General features: G+C 34.9%; 1 protein-coding gene across 6 annotated transcripts in view; it reads right to left on the bottom strand.

The window, feature by feature from the left end:
• Positions 1 to 23,687, bottom strand: part of LOC115209500 — a 92,029-nt gene that overhangs the window by 16,953 nt on the left and 51,389 nt on the right. For 4 of the 6 annotated variants that reach the window (XM_036501137.1, XM_036501141.1, XM_036501136.1 and 1 more), the window contains exons 4-10: positions 21,370 to 21,429; positions 20,428 to 20,436; positions 18,170 to 18,220; positions 10,871 to 10,964; positions 7,164 to 7,246; positions 5,880 to 5,919; positions 4,719 to 4,816 (exon numbers count right to left, since the gene is read on the bottom strand). In XM_036501137.1, the coding sequence (XP_036357030.1) occupies positions 4,719 to 4,816; positions 5,880 to 5,919; positions 7,164 to 7,246; positions 10,871 to 10,964; positions 18,170 to 18,220; positions 20,428 to 20,436; positions 21,370 to 21,429 (435 nt within the window). The remainder of the gene's footprint in view (positions 1 to 4,718; positions 4,817 to 5,879; positions 5,920 to 7,163; positions 7,247 to 10,870; positions 10,965 to 18,169; positions 18,221 to 20,427; positions 20,437 to 21,369; positions 21,430 to 23,687) is intronic. The other 2 variants (XM_036501139.1, XM_036501140.1) reach the window with 2 other exon arrangements.

Below are 23,687 nucleotides of genomic sequence, written 5' to 3' on the forward strand. Positions count from 1 at the left end.
TTTTCGACGTCCACCCACCAACAGGAATTCATCATGTAGAATTTTAACTGAACCTTACCACAAACAGTGAACTCTGATGAAGGAAATATTATTCGACGGAGTGAATATGGACTGTTCCTACAGCCCCTTAATATTTCCTGAAACGGCCGTAGGTTTTAACTGACTTTCACTTTTCATGGTTTTAATTGACTTTTATCTTCATGATATCTCGTATTACTGAACTCTATTCATTCTCTATCGAATACATGTATCTACACACACATACACGGTTTTCATGTTATTATTTATTAGTTCACTTACATTTTATATCTTATAATTTTATCATATATATATTTTTATTATCTTTTATCATTTTTTTATTATTTGAATTTTTAATTTTTTAACTATCCCTCCATATTTACGAAAAAATATCAATAATTTTAAAATATCACCTTATTCGTCCACAACCATTCGAATTTTTAAAATTATTGTGTTCGTCTCGCCAGCTGACAGCTTTTTTTTGTATCAAGGTGAAATATAGATGTTTCATTAAAGCATCTATTTTTTCAACATGCAAGGTAATAGTCGTTTCTATCTCCCACTCTTTTTTTATATATTTATATTTGAATTTGCCGCCAAGCAGAAGCATGTTGAAGCTTGATAAGGAAGTTTAGCTTTCTTTCACTCTTATATATATATATATATATATATATATATATATATATATATATATGTATAATTATGTATGTTTATGTAAGTATGTATGCATGCATGTATGTATGCATATATATATTATATATATATATATATATATATATATATATATATATATATATATATATATATTATATATATATATTTACATATACATACATACATACATGTATGTATATGTATATATATATATATATATATATATATATATATATATATATGTGTATGCATATATATGTATGTATATATGTATGTATATATACATGTAAATACATATATATGTATATATATGCATGTATGAATGTATATATGTGTAAGAATTTATAAACTTTCGAGGGAACGTGAAATCATTCTGTTTTGGAATAGCGAATCTCGAAGAACATAAAGGTGGAGATAATAGCATGGATAGAAGGTTGCTTGTCTGTGGGAGAAACATGACAAAGGGAGAAATTGCAGGGTGTTTTTGATTTAGTATTGGGAAAATTAAGTGGGTAATGAGAGTGGGAGAGCTGTATCTGAATCATCGAGTTGATATGCAAATAGTTTGTTCAGAGAAGTAAAAGATGTTTGGAAGATATAACGGGCAGACAGAAAAGACATAGAAAGCGTAGAGGGAAGAAAGAAAGAAAAAAGAAAGAAGAAAGAGCTCGCCCGTTGGCCAGAGGTATGTTGATGATTTGGCATTTGTCAATCAACTGGATGGCCGTCTTTTGTGTGCGATCTAGGATATTGTGAAAGTAATACTCAATTGTGGGTTTTGCTCAGTTAAATAGATGATCGGCAACTGCCCATTGTTAAAGTATTTTCTAAACCTTAAGTCGGAGGTTTTTCTTTGCGATGTTGTTTATTTACCATGTTATTTGAGTAAGGACATCTGTCATATCTTCAGGAATTTATGAGTTCCAGCATTTTTTAAACGGCTGTGAGGGTTTTATTCGTGTATTGTTCATGGCTATAACGTACGAGATATAGTCACGCTATATCTTTTAAATCATTCTGAAATTTAGCTACAATGTTTTATTTCTTAATTCATAGTTAACAATATAAGTAATGAAATTATTTTACAATACTAACATGCTCATGTTTCATTTGCAAATCATGGAAGCAACTCGGAAATTCAAGAAAATCAAAGTGGTTGGCTAAATATAGGCGGTTTCAATATTGAGTTATAAAATTTATTTGTTCAATCTTGCGATAAATGCACCTAAATTTATACTCAACAGCGTTAAATGCATTAAATATATATTCAACAGCGGTTTAGCTGTAAGAATATATCTATTATAGTAGCTGTGACTATATGGATCTTCTCGAAGAACTCACTCTTTTTGTTTTCTTATCAGTCTTAACATTAAAAGAAGCAGATTTTGTAGCAAAATTCATTCGAATTGAAAATATAGTTAGGAGGTTAGTACGAAATGTAACTGCAACTCATGTCTACGAATCATAAGGAATATGAATAAGGTTCTTAAAAAGTAATACAAGTATTTGAATCAACATTGAAAGGATGTATTGAGCAGTGAGAAATCTTTGAACATTACCTTATAAACATACTGTTTAATCATCGTTTGCGTAGTGAAACTTGTAGCTTTGCTGAAAAGTTATTTTATTTGGCCAGTAATTTTATGAGGTTGGTAGAATATAAATTACAAGATCAACTGTATGAAACTCCACTCTCAGTTGATCTCGAATTTATCTACGCAATTGCGGCATTAATACAACATGAAAAGAGCAAAGTAGACGTTTAATTAACAACTACTCCCAATATTCTCTGTGTCAAAATATTCTATGGCCAAGACTTTCAAGTCATTTAGTCCTCTTATATGTCTAATTTAAGGCGAATATCTTCGTATTGTATTCACAGTGATAAATTTACTACAACTGCTTTATGAACTAATAACAAAAACGTTAATGAGAATAGAGGAAAAGCTAGAAAGTGACATAGAAAATAAAAATAATGTCAAAGTATCAAGCTATGAGTAAACGGAATATTTATCAACGTTCCAGACACAGACCCTTTACCAATGCACAGTAAAAGTAAATTAAGAGAGAAAGAAAATAGACTGCGTATTGTTTAAACGAGTCATGGTGATTAAAGTGGGAATGATGGATGGTGGTATTTAGTAAAAGATAGCAAGAGTAGATAGGGACGATAGGCTATGCGTGAAATGAAAGAGGGAGAGGAGTAACAAACGACAAGGAAATTTGCGTGTGAATACACGAGTATGTCTGGGTGAGTGAATAAAAGAGTAGAATTGTATGAACATGTGTGCTTCTGTATATGTTGGAGATGATAAGACAAGGAAAACTAATCGTTAATTTCATTTTGCCGAGAAGGTCACCAAAAGGGAAAAATCAATTGTCGTTCACAGACACAACGGAGTTGGGTGGAAGGCTTGGCCTGGTGCTGGATTAGAGCAAAAACAGGAAAGCTATAGAAAGAATGTATAATGCTGAAATGCAGTGAAACAGATCCATGAAATTCGCGGTTGTTATATCGTACATTATGCTTCCTGCTTCGATTTCTACTTATCCCATTCTGCTCAAATGATGTCAGCTATTCCCTTTCACAATTCCTCCACAACCGCGATTGCCGTATCTGAGATAGATTTCGAGGTTATGCCCTACAAAATAACCCATTTCTTTCCGCCTTGCTATGGACACGCCTTATCGGTGAACCCTAACTATTGATCACATTTCTCCCCTGCGAGTACCCATTCAATCACAGGTTGTACTCTCTCCTGCCAGTTGATTTCGCATTCTGCAGTTATCATATTCTCTAATCCGCCTCTAATATTTAACTCATATTTCCGGAATATCTCCTCTCTCTTTAAGGAAATCGATATCGACATGATCATCTAGTCAGCACCCCTTTATATCTCGCCAAAAACAACCTAGATCATCAATCCTTTTGTAACACAACTTCTTTGTCCACTATCGTTCTGGGTCCACTCTCCAAGTTGCATTCTTCAAGCCCACTCTCTAAGTTCAAATAAAATTATTGAATGTGCATGTTTCCTTACACCTTCAGGAATTTTATTTATTGTAAGATGTATTCACTTTGTAATATTTGTATATTATTTGGGAGAGTATATGCTTAATATGTGATGTAACAGATCTGAACTTCTTGAACTTGTAGCTTTAGCTACCTACATTTTCATTTATCTTTATATCCCTTCCCTTCGCTTTAATACAGTAATCCATGCTAATGAGAATTAAGCATTGTGTTTGTCATCCTGTTTCAAAGCACCAGCGCATGTCTTGCAAATAAATAATTTTTTTAGTATTAAAAGCATATTTCACACATATTTTCTTCATATTATAGAAATGAAATGAAATGTAAAAAAAAGATAAAGCTGAAACGAAAAATATATAGCTACTTCATTGTTATTAATAGACTGAGTTTATTATTTTAAATAATTTTTTGATTTTAATACTTTACTTTTGCCGATGTAGACCCACATCTAGATTAATCTGATTCTAGGTTTTATTTAGATAGTGATACTATCTGTCATTCACCTAAACAGCGAAATGATTAAATGCAGCAAGAAACCTTTTAGAAGTCGAAATTTAAACTATTTTCAAAATTACCCCTTTCGTTACTGTATTTCTTTTGATATGCTGTGTGTCTCTTTCAATTACTTTAAATATAACAAAGAATTTAGTAAAATAACTTAGTTATCATTAAGCTAGTGTTAGGAACATAAATTGCCACCAAGGTTTAGTGGAAGATCTTAATTCAGAACTTTTGGAAACAAGACATTTGTACGACAGACCCAGAGCCGGTTTCGGCCGGGCTGGTAATGAAAGGGTTGTCTTCATATTCATGTTTTCATTTTCTTTGTTTTTGTTTTAAACACTTCTACTTAGTATTTAGTCATCCTTTTTATTTTGTTTGGCATAACAAGTGTGGGATGATATTATATTGTCTGGAACACACTGTATATGTTTGCTCTTGCGTCCACGTATCTATGTTTACCTAACTCACACATGTTTTGAAAAATAATAGTTGTTTACTTTATACTTACAATTCTCATTGAATAGGAGCTCACTTGCCTGGGACTATCAGGTGATTTATCTTGGCCTCCGCAATCGTAATACATTCTTTTCGCCTCTGTTGGATTTTCTTTCAAAATGAATTGATAAAAGCAAAAAAGTAGTAAAGAACAAATACATCAAGAATTCTTGAAAAATACATTTTTATAGGTATATTTTTATTGAGAGCTTTATAAAATATCAACTGCGTTTTCCTACATTATTTAGGAAATGATTTTCCCTATCTTGGTTGCTTGTAATTAAATACTCGAGATACTAACTGAAATCATCATTGGAGCTTGTGTGCACATTTTTTGCCATCTGACATTAGAGAAATGGATATTTATCAGCGGACTATTTGCACAAAGGAAAAATTTGAGGAATCGATCATGATTTATGATAAACTGTAGTTTCATCAACCCTGAACTGATGAGGGACAATTTAAATCTACCCCCACCCACACCAATACTAAATATAAAGATGGTACTGTATTCCAGTCCTTTCAAAACGCGGCGCAAAGCCTGACATTTTATGCACTCTAGTACGTGTTATTTTATCGACCTCAGAAGTATTACAGGCAAAGTAGACCCCAGTTGGATTTGAACTTAACAAAATAAAGGACTGGAAGAAATACCGCATGGCAATTTATCCGACACTGTAATGTTCTTGCTAATCTAACACGTTTATCTGGATCTGGAATATAATGATAATTCATTACATTAGCACAAGATCATAAATTTGTCAAGAACGGTACACTATAATTGTACCCAACTAGTATCTACTTATTTTGGAATATATGAAAGATATTATCGATGTGGTGAGATTTGATTTCACAAGATAGGGATGAAATTAAATCTGATAAATTATTCAATTAATCTGGCGACCTGTCATTTTTAGTTCTTTTTCCTCACTTTAATACCGTGGTCAACACTTGAGAGTTAAGTCTTGTGCTTACAGTGTATCACTGGTGATGTACAAGCTAATTGCATTACCAGCTGATTGCATGTCATCCTGTATTTCAAAGTACCAGCGTATGTCTTGCAAATCAATAATTTTCTTAGTATTTCAAACATATTTCACACATATGTTCTACGTACTATAGAAATAAAATTTAAAAGAAAATATAAAATCTGAAACGGAAATTATATAGCTACCCTTTTCTGAGTTCCAATTACCGGTTTCATTGTCATTGTTCTGCGAAGAAAGAAAAATTCGTATATCAACAATTACGACCATTAAATATTTTGAGTATATATACATTTTCTTTTGTATATTATTCACGTTAACTTATGTTCTCTTGCCATCGAGTTTCAATTCAATTTCCGCTACAAGATATATTTTCACCTGTTGGTTTTAATTCGTTCTCGTATTTTGTTATTGCCTTCAAGTAACTAAATTGGAGCGCTGTATTTAGAATGGATTCTGCGATTAAGTCTATCAACATACACTGGCCAAAATAAGTTTAAGATCGATGATGACAGTTCTATTCCTTCATTAATATATTTTTAACAAAACTGTATAAAATTATTTTACTTTTTACAGTTTAGGTAGAATGTTTTTCTCTTCCGAATGATATAGGCGTTATATATCTTTCTACAATTCGAATAATTTTAATGCGCAATTATTTCAAATGATTAGAAATTGTCGGAAAAATAAGTTTAAGACCGTACCAAGATTATGCAAATTAATAAACCAAATGGGTGATCATATGGCTGGTCCTACTGCACTGTTTTGTTTAATAATCGAACATTGTTCCACACTAATTGGTTATGGGAAAGCGTCGTAGTATTAGCCCAGTAACTAGATCAAATATCGTGTTGCTTCATCAGCAAAATGTGTCCTACATGAACATTAGCAAACAATTAGAATGCAGCAAAACGGTTTGTATTCAAGCATGGAAGCTTTATCAAGCCGCTGGCCAATACAAAGATCGGCAAAAAAACGGGCGCTCCGAGAAAAGACAACAGTACAGGTGGATCGGCTAATTCATAGACTCTCCGAAGGTAACCGAATGCTAACAGCAGTGAACATTTGCAAGCATTTATTTGATGAAACTGACCTCAGCTTTATACCACAAGCTGTCAGAAACTGCCTAAAAGAATCTGAACTGTTCGGCCGGATCGCTCGAAAGAAGCCAATAATTTCTGAGACGAACCGGCGGAAGCGGATCAAGTTGGACGGCTAAAGACTGGTCAAACGTTCTTTGGGGCGACGAATCCCGCTTCTGTGTATATATACATGTGTATATACATGTACATATATATATATATAATATATATATATATATATATTATATATATATATATATATATGTGTGTGTGTGTGTGTGTGTGTGTGTGTGTGTGTGTGTGTGTGGTGTGTGTGTGTGTGTGTGTGTGAGAGAGAGAGAGAGAGAGAGAGTAGGCATACATGCATGTATGTGACTTATTTCACTTTACCTTTCCACCGTTCTCTTGATAGTCGGTATCAGCTATCTCGTTGCGTTCGTCGGTGATAAATTTATCGATTTCCATTTCAGATACTGAATAATAATAGTAATAATAATAATAATAATAATAATAATAATAATAATAATAACAATAATAATAATAATAACCATAATAATAATAATAATAATAATATAATAATAACAATAATAATAATAATAACCATAATAATAATAATAATAATAATAATAATAATAATAATATATTAATAATAATAATAATAATAATAATAATAATAATAATAATTATTATTATTATTAATAATAATAATAATAAATAGACATCACAACAGCACCAACGGCAGAAGAAGTAGAATAATTCTGGAAAGAAATATGGTCGGCGAATGAACAACAAAAAAAAAAGGAGTATTAAAACAACAAACTTAGCATCTGAGCAACTCGGGACCCCCATAACAACTGAAGAGGTCACTCAGGCACTGCAAAGACTAAGCAACTGGAAGGCACCTGGGCATGACAAGATCCCCAACTTCTGGTTGAAATATGACAGGAATGCACAAAAAGCTGGCTGAAAACTTTAACAACATACTGGCAAAGCCAGAGACAATGCCTGAATGGCTCACGAAGGGGGAAAACCATCTTAATTCCCAAATCCAACAAAACCAGAAAGCTACAGACCTATAACCTGTCTCCCTACAATGTACAAAGCAATTACTGCAGTAATATCACAAAGATTGAACAAGCACCTGGACGAAAACAACCTGTTTCCAGAAGAGCAGAAAGGATGCTGCAAAGGCTCATATGGCTGTAAAGATCAACTAATGATCAATAAAGCCATAACTGAAGACAGCCACAGAAAGAAGAAAGGCCTCAGTATGGCCTGGATCGACTACCGAAAGGCGTTTGATAGCATTCCCAACACGTGGATCCTCGAAACACTAGCCATTAATAAGGTAGCACCAACAATTATAAAATACATAGGACACTCTATGAATAAATGGCAGACAGTGCTACAGCTCCAAACAAAAGAGGGACTCGTGAAAACCAAAGCCATCCCCATTAGAAGAGGAATATTCCAGGGAGACACGCTCTCTCCACTCCTTTTCTGCTTGGCATTGTCACCTCTATTTGATATGCTAAATAGAACTGGATGCGGATATAGGTGTTACGGCAAAACGATCGGCCACCTTTTATATATGGATGACCTAAAATTATACGCTACAAATGACAAACAGCTGGAAACACTACTAAAGACAGTTAATGGATTTCCCAAAGAAATAGATATGAAATTTGGATTAGAAAAATGCGCCAAAGTAACCCCGAAAAGAGGAAAATTAGTTAAGAGTAGCAACATCACACTAGATAAAGCCAATGAAATAAGAGAATTAGACCAAAGCCAAACTTACAAATATTTAGGAATACATGAACTAGATAAAACACAACGCACACAAATGAAAAATAAAATTAAAAAAAGAATGCTATAGACGAGTTAGATCAATACTAAAAACAGAGCTCAATTCTAAAAACAAGATAATAGGTATTAACACTTTAGCCGTCCCAGTTATAAGTTACATCTACAATATCCTTAACTGGACGCTAAATGAACTAACCAAAATAGATTGAAAAACAAGAAAAATAGTGACAGGATCTAGGATGCATCACCCAAAATCTGACATAGAAAGGCTATATTTACAACGGTAGAGGCCTTATAAAGCTGGAAAACTATTATAAAATAACTACCATAGGACTGCAAAAATACCTACTTCAGAAGCAAGGAAAACTGATACAAATAGCGGTAAAAAAAAGCAAAACAAAAAATTGTTCTCAGTATTTATGGAAACTGACAAATACAAACAAGAAATCATACCACCTAACAAATATGAAGAAGAAGAAGAAGAAGAAGAAGAAGAAGAAGAAGAAGAAGAAGAAGAAGAAGAAGAAGAAGAAGAAGAAGAAGAAGAAGAAGAAGAAGAAGAAGAAGAAGAAGAAGAAGACACAACAAAAGCTATAAAACAAACGAAATCCAAACTAAAACTAGAACAGCAACGAACCATGATAAAACGATGGCAAGAAAAGCCCCTTCATGGCAAATACTGGACTAAACTAAATGCAAAAGAAATAGACAAAGAAAAATCCCAGCAATGGTTGAGAAGCTCAGGACTCAAAGCAGAGACAGATGGATTTTTAATTGCAGCACAAGACCAAAGCCTCCCCACCAGAAATTACCAAAAACATGTAATGAAAAGAAATATAACAAGTAACTGCAGAATATGTGGAGATGGACAAGAAACAATAAATCATATTATCTCTAGCTGCCCAGTCCTGGCTAAGAAGGAATATATTCACAGACATGACAGATTTGGAACCTACATACATTGGAAGCTATGCCAACATTATGGAATAACAACAGAAAAAAGATGGTATAGGCACACACCAGAAAAGGTCACAGAAAACGAGAAAGCAACCATACTCTGGGATATGCCGATACACACAGATAGAGAAATTAAGGCCAACATACCAGATATAGTTGTCAGAGATCATGAAGAAAAAAATGCTTTCTAATTGATGTATCAATACCAGCAGATGACAACGTGTCTCTAAAAGAAATGGAGAAACTCTCAAAATACAAAGGCCTGGAAATAGAGGTAACCAGAATGTGGAATCTAAAAACAGAAACAATTCCTATCATAGTAGGTGCATTAGGCATGATAAAAAAATATTCAGACAAATACATAACAAAAACACCAGGACTTACAAACACATATAACATACAGAAAATTGCACTACTAGGCACTGCACACATCCTACGCAGAACACTTTCAATGCAGTAACCATCAGAGCATCACAGCAAGTCACAGCACATACCCAAGGCACACAGGGCTGCGCTCGGTAGTGAAGTGAAAGCACGCTATAAAAATAAAACTACTGAATAATTATAATAATAATAATAATAATAATAACAATAATAATAATAATAATAATAATAATAATAATAATAATAATAATAAAAACAATAACAGCAGGAGTGGCAGCCACAGCAGCAACAATAGAAACAAAAATAACAGAAGCAGTAATTATAACTAGATAGATAAATAAGATGCTTACAACGCCAAAAAGTTTTGAGGAACACAAGTTAACCGATACCATCAACCCCAGTACTTCATTAATACTTTAGTTTGTCGATCCCACAACGAGGATCTCGGCAAGATATAATAAGAGTAATTTTTTCTTTATTTATCTTTGGAGGGCAATGCAATCAAAACCTTCGAAACACAGTTGCGTACAAAAACTAGTGGCGTGGGTTACAAAAAAGTGATCGAGATGAAGTTATAAATAGAAATTATGCGAGTGGATCAGAAACGTTGGTAAAAATAAGGGCAAACAATAAATAACAATAACTAAATAATCGACTGCTGATTCTAACAGGTTCTTATTTTATCGAATTCAGACAGATGAAAAACGAAGTTGACCCTGATGGGATTAGAACTCAAAATGTGGGGAAGCACAACGAAATTTTACGCTCTACTGGTTCTTGCAGGCATCTTGAAGAGCACCAATATATTCCTTATTTTTATTATTTTTTATTTTTTGTTTCATGGTAATTCCATTAATTTCAGTGTATACAAAGATTAAGAATAGATCAAAAGATTGATATAAGATAATAAAAACAAAAATTATAAGTTAGATATGAGATAACCTTACATTCGTTGTTAATTTGGTTACTTTGGTTATATGTTGTAGGTTCTACATTTGATGATGGCTGGCCGCTCTGTGTCCGATTTTCTGAGTTATTTTGCTGTAAGAGATTGACGATTTTAAATACATCTCAAATGCACCATCAATGCTTTGATCATGGTGTAGCCACCATGACTACGGCCACGATGGCTGCAATGTATTAAAGTTATATACATGTGTTTGTGAACGAATGTTATCTTTATAAATAGTCCATACACGCCTCAGTGGTTTTTATCGTTTCGACTTCTCGTACATGATGAACAAGAAAGTGAACTATAGGCCGTTTATAGAACTGGAGTAAGAACTAAAAGCAAAATTTGATTTCAATTGCATAATAAAATATGTGTATTAAAAAAAAAAACATACTAATATAGCTTGAAACATTTTATACTGCTCACTTTTATATACCCACTTTTAAAAACACTGCATCTTTTAACAAAGACAGTTGAGAGAGCCATTAGGTGGTCACTGAACATGCTAGAAATAACTGTCAAATCTTCCTTAATTCACGTCAAATTTTCTTTAAAAAGCAGGATATATGAAGCTAGGTAGTCCTAGTCGTGCTAAAAAATGACATAGTTATAATTAGAACACTTGGAATCATGAAGTTTCTAAATCAGGACTGTCCCGCGAAGAAACAATAATGAATTATCCTAGACATTATTTATATTAAAACATATAAGACGTATTTCAGAAATTATTTGTATCCCCTCACATACGTGTACTAATAGAAATCCACTTAGTAATACACATAGGCTTTTGATATCGAAACTTGATTCAGCAACGGAAAGACGAGTTGTATGAACAACCTTGTGACACTGTAGCATTTTTTGGCTCTTCAAAGAGAACTTTAATATTTAATATAAACATACCTCTCTGATTCGAGCTATGATAATTTTATCCATAATAACACCATCTATGACAATAGCATCCAGATAAGAAAAATAATGAACAGTTTTCAGAGATTTCTCATCAGTATACGACAAATGCAACACCAAAGGAATATCATTTTATCAAGACTGATATATAAGTTCAATTTTCTAAAGGATTATAACCAAAATAAAAGCCTTTGCATTTACCGAAACGCTGTCTACAATTTATTGCATCTCAGAAAGGTGAACTACAAGAACAATTATCAGCAAAACGATTTCGCACTAGTTGAAACTTTGTTTTGGATTTCACTTCGAATCGTAGACGGTTGTAAATTTCCACTGATGTCTGAAACAAAACATGACTCCATACACATCATGAAATGGTATGTCAAGCATGTGAGAATTTAATAAAGTAAACGGAAGAGAAAAAAAATGACACAGACCTGCTTAGTACCATTGGTTACATACAAATAAGCAGACCATTCTGTATTTGATGATATAGACGCTTTCATGCATTCATAGAGAGAAATGAGTCTAGCAACTTTTCAGTAAGTCTCAGCTTAACCAGATCATTCCACAAGGAGTTTCTCAAACTCAATATCAAAAGTCTTTGCGAGATCAAGACGACTCACATTTGTGAGTTGTCTTGAACAAAAGGCTATTTAGCCTTTTGTTATGTTTCCGAGTATTTTCTTGTAATTGACAGAAACTAAAATTCATATCTATTCTTCTTGGGCCAGATGAAAATTAACGCTAACTTTCAGGGTATATAGAGATTCGAGATGATCAAACATGACACATGTAAGGCAGGAATTTTTTCAGCTACAGGTAATAAAGCGATACAATTTAGTTTGTCAGATCACACTTAACTTTATAGCTGTACGAATGATAGATGTAGTTTTAAATTGCTTTTTTTTTTTACCTCGGTACAAAAAAAATTCTCACACTTCCAGTACTTCTGTGAATTTATAAATGATAAAGCCGCTACAGGATTTACAAATTTCTTCAAGAACATCACAATCACCAGGAGTCGCTTTAGTAGCTGAATTAATCTTCCTTAAGGTTAGAATCGAAGCAAGAGATTATGTTCTAAGTCTCTGGATCAACTTGTTAATTACTCCCTTATCTGTTTATGGCTCTTTAAGATACTATTAAAACTTTCTGCTCATTGCTTTAAAATATCATTCCTTTAAAATGCTTAGTCATGAAAGAAGTGTAGAGCTTCCTCAAGGTACAAGCCCAAACATATCAAAATTAGGAGCCTAACATCTCTTATATATACATACGTACTACATACAAAAAATGTATTCGTACATACAGACATACACAAAAATAAAGTATATATATATATATAATCATTATTTCTCTTTAGCACAGGTTTAGTTGGAGCTTCTGGAGTTTTACATGCGTAGCGGGCTTGCTACCAGTAGCCTACGATACCATGCTATCCATTTTCTTTTCGGCTATCAAATACTTTGCTAATTATTCTGGCCGTACCAAGGAGACAAAATTTTTGAAACAGTTTTACTGGTCACTTTATTCCAATTTCCTTCTTGGACTTCTTGGACTCATGTTTTTGTGCGCAACAATGTTGTTAAACCTCCGTTAACAGCATCGTATGCAGGTCTTTTCCGTTTTCTTTCATGTACGGATAAATTTTTCACTATAGACCTTCATGGTCATAAAGACACTATATCAGTGGATAGACTAAAAACGACCTTCATAGAGAAAAGTGTTCCTGTTCCCACTGTAGACGACACACACACTGCATTACAAACACGGCCCGCACACCCACCTTTACATTCCATGACTACCATTCGGATCGATCAGGTACCAGAGAAGGATTCTGGATTAGTTTTCCGTTTTTCTTTTTACTGAATTTTTGAGAGGGGTCGGGTTCATTTTTAGCATTCTCATTTGTGAGAGCAGTCCAGTTTATTTCAGATATTCTAATTTTAAAAAGCATCTCCGACTAATCGTTGAGAGAACGTTGGTATTGCCTTGGCGGAGTTTTGCGTTCTCTGAGTGCTCTTGTTATTATTATTATCATTATTATTATTATTATTATTATTATTATTATTATTATTATTATTGCCTTTGCACAGCTTCTAACGCTGGAGATGTACTACAGTGTCAGCTGTTCACTACCAGTGAACTAAGGTAACACCTCTTAATTTTCGAGCACATTCCGGAGTATTCGAGCGGTTCCAAGCAGTGCTGTTTTCTGCAAGTGCTCCACCCTTATTGCAGCCCCTACTTGTTCCATGTACTTCTCGAGATTTTTGCTCACTGTTCCCAGGGCTCCAACAATTATTGGTACTACTGCTACCTTTTTCATCGACAACAACTGCTTAACTTCCCAAGCTAACCTGCCATATCTCTCAACTATTCTTTCTTCCTTATCGCATACCTTGTTGTCAGCTGAGCATGTCATATCTTTGATCTAGCATAGTTTGTTTTCTTTCTCAATTAAAATTATGTCCGGCTTCCTATTCTCTGTCTCATGGTCGTACTGAATCATAAAATCCCATAGGATCTTTGCATTTCTATTTTCGACGATGCCTTCAGGTTTGTGGCCGTACCAATTTTTTGCTCTGTCAAGTCTGTACTTGTTGCAGAGTGTCCAATGGACAAACCTGGCTATATTGTTGTGGCGTCTCTTATATTCCTTCTGGGCTGGTGGCATATATTGGCTGGTAATATGTCATACGGTTTCACTGTTTTGTCCACAGATTTTGCACTTATCACTTTCTGCTGTGTTGTCTATTCTGTATTTTATGCAGTTTGTTCTTAGTGCTTGCTCTTGGGCAGCACAGATTAGAGCCTCCGTTTCCGGTTTTGAATCACTTTTAGTCATCCATAGCCATCTTTTTCTCTGTCTGCCTTATCTTCAACATCCCTATGAAATTGACCATGCACTCTTTTCTTTACCTACCTATTTTCAGTTTCATACGTTTTCAATTTCTGCTTATCTTTGCAGTCTTTCCTCCTACACAAGCATGACCTTCCTACTTCTAATAATAGCGGTTCTGTGGCATTTTTTACATACCATGCTATGTTGTTTTATTCTGCTCTAATGCTTACTTTTAATCTGCATGTCACTTGCTGAGACACACTCAGCATCCTAGGGCGAATGATGGATAAGAGATGTTACAATATGACTGCAAGCGTAGGGGTGGGTGATGTGGAAGTCGATTTGCAACAGTCTAATGGAAACGTTAGGGACCTCATTATCACCGGTCACAAAGGAACTGCGCAGTACATGAGCAAAGCTCCTTCCTCCAGACAAAACAAATAACATAAACACGGCTTCTCAGCTCAATTAGTATTCCTTTTTCTTTTTTCCTTTATGTTCCTAAAGGTACTGGTATAGCTATGTGGTTAAGAAGTTCGCTTAGCAACTATGTGGTTTCGGGTTCAGATCCACAGTGCGGCATCTTTAACAAATATTTTTTAAAATAGCCCTGGACTAACCAGTTATCTTGTAAGTGAATTTGGTGAAGGGAAACTTTATAGAGGCGCGTCTTAGACATGAGTGTGTGTGTGTGTGTGTGTGTGTGTGTGTGTGGTGTGTGTGTGTGTGTGTATGTGTGTGTGCGTTTGTGTGCGTGTGTGTATTTATATCTAAGTGTCTGTGTTTGTCCCTCTCCACTGTTTGACAACCGGTGTTGTTTGGTTTAGGTCACCGTAATCTTGTGATGCGGCATTAACTAATGGAATAAATACCGGACTTGAAAATAAGTACTGGAATTGATTTATTAAACCAAACCTGCAAGTTGATGCTGAAATATGGCCGCTGTCTAATAACTGAAACAAGTAAAGGTGTATGCATGTTTTTATACACGCACACACATGCACACACGCACACACGCACATACACACACACACACACACACACACACACACACACACACACACACACACACACACACACACATACACACATATATATATAGTCACCATGATAGATCGTTAGCCACTACACATTTTTTCTCTCCTTGTTTCTCTCCTTGTTTTTTCTGTGTCCCTTTCTGTAGAAGAGCGTAGGCTCGAAACGTAAAAGACTTTTTCTATTCCTGAGCGTTATAATAATACATATGTTTGTTTTGTACACCACCTGTCTTCGTCTTTTATTTTTTTTATAAACTCTCCCTATATATATATATATATTCAATGACATTATAAGTAGTATAAGTAGGTTAACGTTAACCACTGTTCACAAGCATTTTCCCTCGTATTTTACTAATGATTGTTTCAAAATACATCAACTATTACAATTTTGAAGGGTTTGAAAGCCCAAATTTACCTTAAATATTAAAATCTAGGATTAAGAATGCATTTGATGTTTTTTCCCCCAATTATTCATTTTACATATGTTTCTTAGAAATGGGAACATTTTGACTTGTGCACTCATTGTTTCTTTATGAAACTATGCAAGTTTGGTAACTGTAGAAGTGTAATATAGTCAACAAAGAGATAATGAGTTACCTGGGCTTTGTTCTCATCATTGATAGTATTGTTATTTAGCCCGAGGCCTGTGTGGATAAACCACATCTATGATCAGAGGCATTCCAGCCGTCTCTTACTTGTGTTATATTAAGAAAAAGAGTTCATAGTGCTACATTATCCAGTATGTCCATAATTTATTTTTAAAGATAGTGAAGTGTCAAAAGAAAGAAACTTAGGTGTTATATCTTATAGTCAAACGACCACGTTGAGGCCATCTTATTATCATTCCTTGTGTAATCGTCAGTTCTTAACAGAAGTCCTCAAGTGACTTTTGGTTAAGATATAAAGCAACAGCTACTTCTTAAATGGTATTAAAAAATAAAGCTGTATCTTCGTGGGGGACTAGATAACTACACTTCGATAATTTGTACTTTGCCACTGGTGGTGAAGATGTTACATTCAACAAACAGACACACAGACAAACAAACACACATATGCATACATACACACGAAGACATGCGCGCGCACCCCCACACACGCACACACACACACACACACACGCGCACACACACACACACATATACACATCTAACTATATTCAACCCAACAATATAAAAATTTATACTCAATTCTATTCATCTGATTAGATTTCATTAGATTTGTTTAACCTCACACTCAATTGACCCCTGATGAGATGATCGAACCTCAGCTTCGATTACCTTAATCCACTACAATCTTTCTTTCAATGATAATTCTACACAGCTGATTTGTATAGCATATATATATATATATATATATATATATACATATATATACATTATCACAAGCCAAATGAAAAATTCGTATATACGCGTAAACGGTCACCCTTCTATAGTGTTTAGGAACCTAATAGCCAACATCAGTAATAGGATATCTAATCTCTCCTTTTCAAATGAAATATTTGATAAAGTAGCCTCTGCCAATAAAAATGACCTAGGTAACAGCACTTCAAAAATAAGATGTCCTACAAGATCAATTACAAACTATGAAACCAAAAATAGGAAAATAGCATAGCTCCCACCACCACCACTACCACCAATTTCTCTTTTAAATGTTAAAACTAACATGGATAAGAAATCTCCGACTTTCTTAGATAAACATTTCCCAGTAAACCATAACTACAGGAATTTTTTAATAGCCGCTCAGTAAAAAATTCATACAGCTGCTGCCCCAATATGAAGGACATTATCAGTCATAATCATCACCGACAGCCCACACCCAGTTGCAAATGTCGAGACCCTGAAGCTTGCTCACTTGACTAGGTGTGTTTGATAAACTCACTTGCTTATGAAGCCGAAGTCACAGCAGTGCTCCAAGGTAAGGCAATTAAAAAGAAAACTACGTGTGTTTATGGGAAGGCAATTTTAAAAGACGTTATGCAAACCACCAGTCTTCTAAGTTGGCTAGTCATGTTTAAGATGGAAGACCAACTCCACACAACATATAATCAAGTAGAACATGTTGGAGAAATCTATGTCATATGTCAATGGATCAAAGAAGTGCAAGCTATGTATAGCACATTCTTTTTAGATCCAAAAATTCCATCAAACCCTTAATTCCAAATCCGAAATCCTTAGCAAATGTTTGTAGATAAAGGCTTCTTTATCTACAAGCATGATATATTGACGCAAATAGCTTTTTATAGATTATTAAAAACATTCCTCATATTCAGAAAAATATTAGAGAAAAGGGCCATTGTACAACAATATTGATATTTAAACAAGTGGTTCACGCACAAGATGCAAACCCATGAAAAATAAATTCCAGCTTGACCTCACTAATAAGATTAAGTTTGCTTACTTTAAAACAAAATACTGAATTTCTGTTTTTGTTTTTTCAAATGAGATTCGTAATTTTACGTCGAAATTGAAATATATGCTGCCAGTAAAATAATATATTTACTTACGTTTTTTGGCGTGTTACCCATTATATCCCATTTCTGTCGACGGTAATCTCCCTGAAAAAAAAAAGTCTCAAATTTATTTGGGTCTATAACAAAAGACCTAAAGTAGCTTAAGTTTATCTTGCATACAATACATAAAATTAATTATCACGTTGCTAGATTGATATCTTACTCAGAAGGCAGTCTGTGCCCCTGTTCATCAATCAATTAATGGTAAAGATCAAGCCTGATTGCTTTCACAATGAGGTTTCTTTATCTACAAAATGTGATGTTGATGCGAATCACTTTTGATGCGAGGGATAATAATCTGTATTTAAGATACTAACTCCTTGTATTCAGAAAAATATTTGAGAGGACCATTTTGATGACTCATCAATCCAGTTTTTGATAATAGAAATTTTCTATATGTTGAGAAGTCAAACTTGTGTCGTGATAAGAGAAAAAGACATTCACTTGCTGCATTTTACCGTCAGCAATTATCATTGTATCGCAATTCAAACACTTTTCCTCACCGTTAGTCATACTTCTAACTCATCGTGCTCAGTTCTTGAATCTGGAGCTCCTCTATTTTAGGGGTCTTTATACAGTATTTGTACTGTCTTATTTTAATATTGGGGCTTAAAAGTTGTCTACGACTAACATTAAAACTGAATGTCTTTATACGCAAGTATTGTTGTAAGAAGGTAGGGGAGGAGCTCTTCAATCTTTCAAATAGTTTTTGTTCGGGTTTATCCCTCTTTTTAGAGAGAGGGGTTATTCCTATCTTTCTCTTGCACCCTCTCTAATCTTTTTTGGTTAATATCAAATCTCCGTCGTCAAAAGACAATGGATTGACTGCTTGGTGATGGTATGAAGCAGGTTGTTTGGTCACTGGTTTCCAAGGCAGAATGCACCCGTGGGGTACTGGTGATTAGAGTCTACAAATATTATTTTTCGCTACTTTTCTATCTTTTTACCTTCTCTACTTTCACAGAATAAAGTTCTTTAAATACCCTATTCTCCCACAAGTGTTGCAACTAGGTCTTTTGCTTTGCACTACAAGTCCCGTGTCTTTCGTTTCTGCACCGTTCCAGTGTGTAAAACAGCGGAAGAGCACTGTTCCAGTGCGGCCCTCTTGTTTTTAAGAATCATTAGGGTTTATGGGTTCTTTTTGGTCCTTCCTGGCCTCATGGCACCCTCTTTCAAATCTGCACTCATCATCTACCCATGAAGCGTAACAAAAGTTACTTATGCATAAATGAATGTGTGCTTTACTCTTTTTTTTTACAACTGAGTTGTGTTTTCCGTACCAAAAGTGATGTGAACATCCGTATCTCCTGCTCCGCGCAAAGAAGATAATTTTCTCAAGCACATCTAACAAAGCTTCTTTCAGCTGTTTTTTTTAAAGGGATATGAAAAACTTCTACACGTTTCTGGTGACGATAGACATAGGCAATTCTTTTCTTTGCTCGTCCCTGTATGTAGTCGTCAGGCAGAAAGATGCTTACCTCACGGGAAAAAAACCGTTTCCGATTTAGGTATAAGACCAGCAAATTTGTCGATACCATCGATCCCCACTTCTTGACTGGTACTTTATTTTCGATAACGAAAGGATTTGAACTCAGAAGGTAAAGTGCAGCAAAGTATAACGCAAGGGATTTATTCTGATGCCCTAACGATTCTACCAGATCACCACAGACACGCATAAGGCCTAGTAGTACAAATAATAAAGGATCACGTAGTGTGAGGTTTAAAGTGAAATGTGTATTTCGAATTTGATACATAGAAAGTAAAAAACAATATGCTATCATTGCCGGCAATAAATAACTGGTAGCCGAAGAAAGTGATGATTTTCTAACTAAAGTTTTGCAATTAAAGCACAAATGCAATAATAGATTTGATAGAAATGCTTCTCTCTTTTACAAGCTACTTTGCAGCCGCACTCTACTACAAAATTCAAAGCTGCAAAAATATTCTCCATAATTTAAAGAGAAAATAACCCTTCATCTACGGGGTATTTTGTCACTAAATTTCGATCTCAAACAGTCTAGCAAACTTAAGAAAGCTCAATCTCAAACCTAGCAGAAAAGAAATCAGAAATCAAAACAGATTGTTTAAAAGAAGGACTAGCTAGAAAAATGCATATAACAAAACAAACAAAAAAAAACTGATGAAAAAACTTCCTGAGTGTAAAACAACAAAGGTGCATTCAATCCACACAAAACAAAATGAATCCCAAAACGCAATCACATCAGACACAAGAAGACATGCAAAATACTTACCTTAGGAGACTGAAACAGAATAACACAAGTAAAAATATTTATATAAACGAATATAGATATATAGCGGTTAAAAATACGTCAATAATGGCATAATAGATACAAACAATTACTGCTTAGACCAGAACAGATACCAAAAATCTGACTTCGAACGAAAGGAGAGGGAATCTAAACGAACAATAGTTGGGTATAAGTAATTTACTGCTTATATATATACATATATTTGGCCTTTCTACCATAGGCGCAAGGCCTGAAATTTAGGGGAGGGTAGTTGTCGATTACGTTGTCCTCAGTGCTTAACTAGTTCTTATTTTATCGCCTCCAAAAGGATGAAAGGCAAATTCGGCCTTAGCAGAAGTTGTACTCAGAGCATACAGTTAGGAGATATGTGTCTGTGCGTTTGTGTATGTATATAATGTGTGTGTGTGTATGTGTGTGTGTGTGTGTGTGTGTGTGTGTGTGTGTGTGTGTGTGTATCTATGTATGTATGTCTGTCATAGTTCAGTCTTATTTCAAGATTTCTTGCCAATAGAGAAAGAGCCGTTTTCTAACTTAGATTCAAGGCACCTTCATTGGAATTTCAACATCAAAAACAGAGTATTTTTGTTTGTATGTATGTATGTGTGCATGCATATGTGCAGATATGTATTTTTTGCTTTATGTATGTATTCTCATGTATACAGTTGCATATCTAGACATATTCATATATATTTAAATATATCAGAAAATTGTGGTGGTAGTGGTGGTGATGATGATGATGATGATGATGATAATGTTATAATTTGTGTAGTATGGAAGTATGAGGCCCGAAATTTAGAAGGTGGAGAAATTAATAGTTGCAACACTCGTGTTAGTAAAGTTAGTAAAGTAAATGGTATGGAATGTTTGTAACCGGAGATCGTATCTAATAAAAAAAAATAAATAAAATGAAAATATTTTACTTACCCTTTCAAACTTTCCTATTGTCGTTCCCCACGGATAAAATTCTGTTAACATTTGAAGGTCCTTTAAATAGAAAATACATCGATACATTTACATCGACAAAACAGTGACAGCAGATTTTTGCTTTTCAGTGACGGCTTTACATAGATGAAAAATAACAATTGATTTGATATCAGCATAAACAGCTACGACTGAGTTGAATTATGAAAACTGGTAGGATTGTACATGCTAAGTTGATCAAACCAGTTATTTGTCTCCCACTACGGAGCAAAGGCCTACTCTTTACCTCTCTCAAAATTTCAGCTTGAGTTTTGCTTGTTCTGTAATAATTTCAGATTTCCTTGGGTAATTGAAGATATTGATGCATAAACTTAATTGGTGACTAAAGACCGTTATAGCGTAATCTCTCTCATTCTATCAGCTGCGGCTGGACTTCATCTTTTTTTTCCATAGATCCAACAGGAATATTTGTTAAAGATATTAGTTTTTATGTCATTTAAAGAGTCATTTGTACAGTATAGATATACTACAATCCAAATTAACAATTCGATACATACGAGGTGACATCAGAAAGTTCCACGACTAATTATGTTTAATGAAAAATAACTTATTTTCCTAAATATTTTTAACATCATCTCTTTCGGAATAGTCACCTTGCGCAGCAATACACCAGTCCCAGATTTCCTTCCACTTCTGGAATCCGGCCTGGAAGTCGTTTTCCGTAAGCGAGTCAGAGCTGGCCCTAGGGTTGCTGGCGCCCGGGGCAAGCTGAACTCCGGCGTGCACAAGCTGACGGTCGTAGAAATTTCCTTGTGTTTGTCATGCCCTCCTTGGCATCCTCTAGCACATGGCGCCCCGAGCGACTGCCCAAGCTGCCGGTACCTTGAGCCGTACCTGAAGCGAGAAGGACCTTCTGCGATTTGCTCTGGATCTCGACAATGGAGTTAAAACGGCGATTTTTCAGTTGCATTTTCATCTTTGAAAGAGATGGAAGCTTGCAGGGGCTAAATCTAGCGAATAGGGCAGGTGCGGAAGCGACACCATGTTGTTTTTGGTGAGAAACTCACGAGTCAGGAGTGATAGTGTGCATTCAATTTCTTCGTGCTCCACAATCCTGTCATTTCGCCCAATGTTCTCCCTTAAACGCTTCCAAACATCGCAGCAGAATTTTCAGTTGACAGTCTGGCCCTGGGGGACGAATCCTCAATGCACAATACCACATTCACGGGGAATACGCTCGTGGCAGGTCTTCCAGATCGCTCATCGTCTTTCAGGAACATTCTTTCGCTTTTGAAGCTCCCGTGCCACTCGAAACACTCATACGACCTATTGCTTCGTCGCCGTAAGCCTGCCGAAGCATGCTCAATGTCTCTGTAGTAGACTTCCCAAGTTTAACACAAAATTTCTCGGTGGCTCTCTGTTACTGTCTATGACAGAATGACAGAATACAGCATACACGTGATCACAAAAACAGAAATTTCACAACTTTCGAAGTAAACACAGCGATGTCACTTGGTGCACTGCCTCATGAAATTCACTGCTAGCTCTCACTGCGCACGCAACCGTTTGCTGCCATCTGTTAGCGCGCTACAGAACTAGACGGGGAACCTATTGATACCGCTTCGTAGGACAATACAGAAATGATGCCCTTGCTGCCTCGCTCCACACAGATGGCCGACAGTAGGAAAATATAGGAGAGATTTAATTCACGTCTTTATGGATTTAAGCTTCAATACAAATTATAACTATAAGTATAGTTAATTTTTTGTTATAAATTTAAATCTAGAGACCGATAAAATGTCAACCTCTAAGAAACCCTAAAGGCTGATAGTGTAGATTGATTTTGATATTCCCCCACGACATTATTACAAAATTACCCTTATAATCAAAGGAGAGAGAGAGAGAGAGAGAGAGAGAGAGAGAGAGAGAGAGTCACAGAGAAAAAAAGCAAATTTACAGAAATCATCAGCTCCCTATCTATGTTTTTATATCAACGTAACAAGCCTCCAAAACAAAATATCTTGTTTAACCAATTACACAACAAAAATGTGCAATCAAATGTAGTTCTTAGCCTAATCAGAAAGCACCTTCCAGCCATAGCCGTAACTTACTAATGAAGCCATAACCATAAGTTATTTAATAGTCATAATCATAAGATATTTAATCGAACAATCAAAAATGTGTTAACTATGCAAATCGGTGTACGCGATTTAATTAGGCCCTTAATAATTGAAGCTATAAATACAGTTTTGCTGTTGACAGTTAAGATTAAAGGAAACAGTTGCTGATGAAATCGTAATGACGATTGAAATTGTTTTGCA

Source organism: Octopus sinensis, linkage group LG3, assembly GCF_006345805.1.
Source record: "Octopus sinensis linkage group LG3, ASM634580v1, whole genome shotgun sequence".
In the NCBI taxonomy this organism is placed as follows: Eukaryota; Metazoa; Mollusca; class Cephalopoda; order Octopoda; family Octopodidae; genus Octopus; species Octopus sinensis.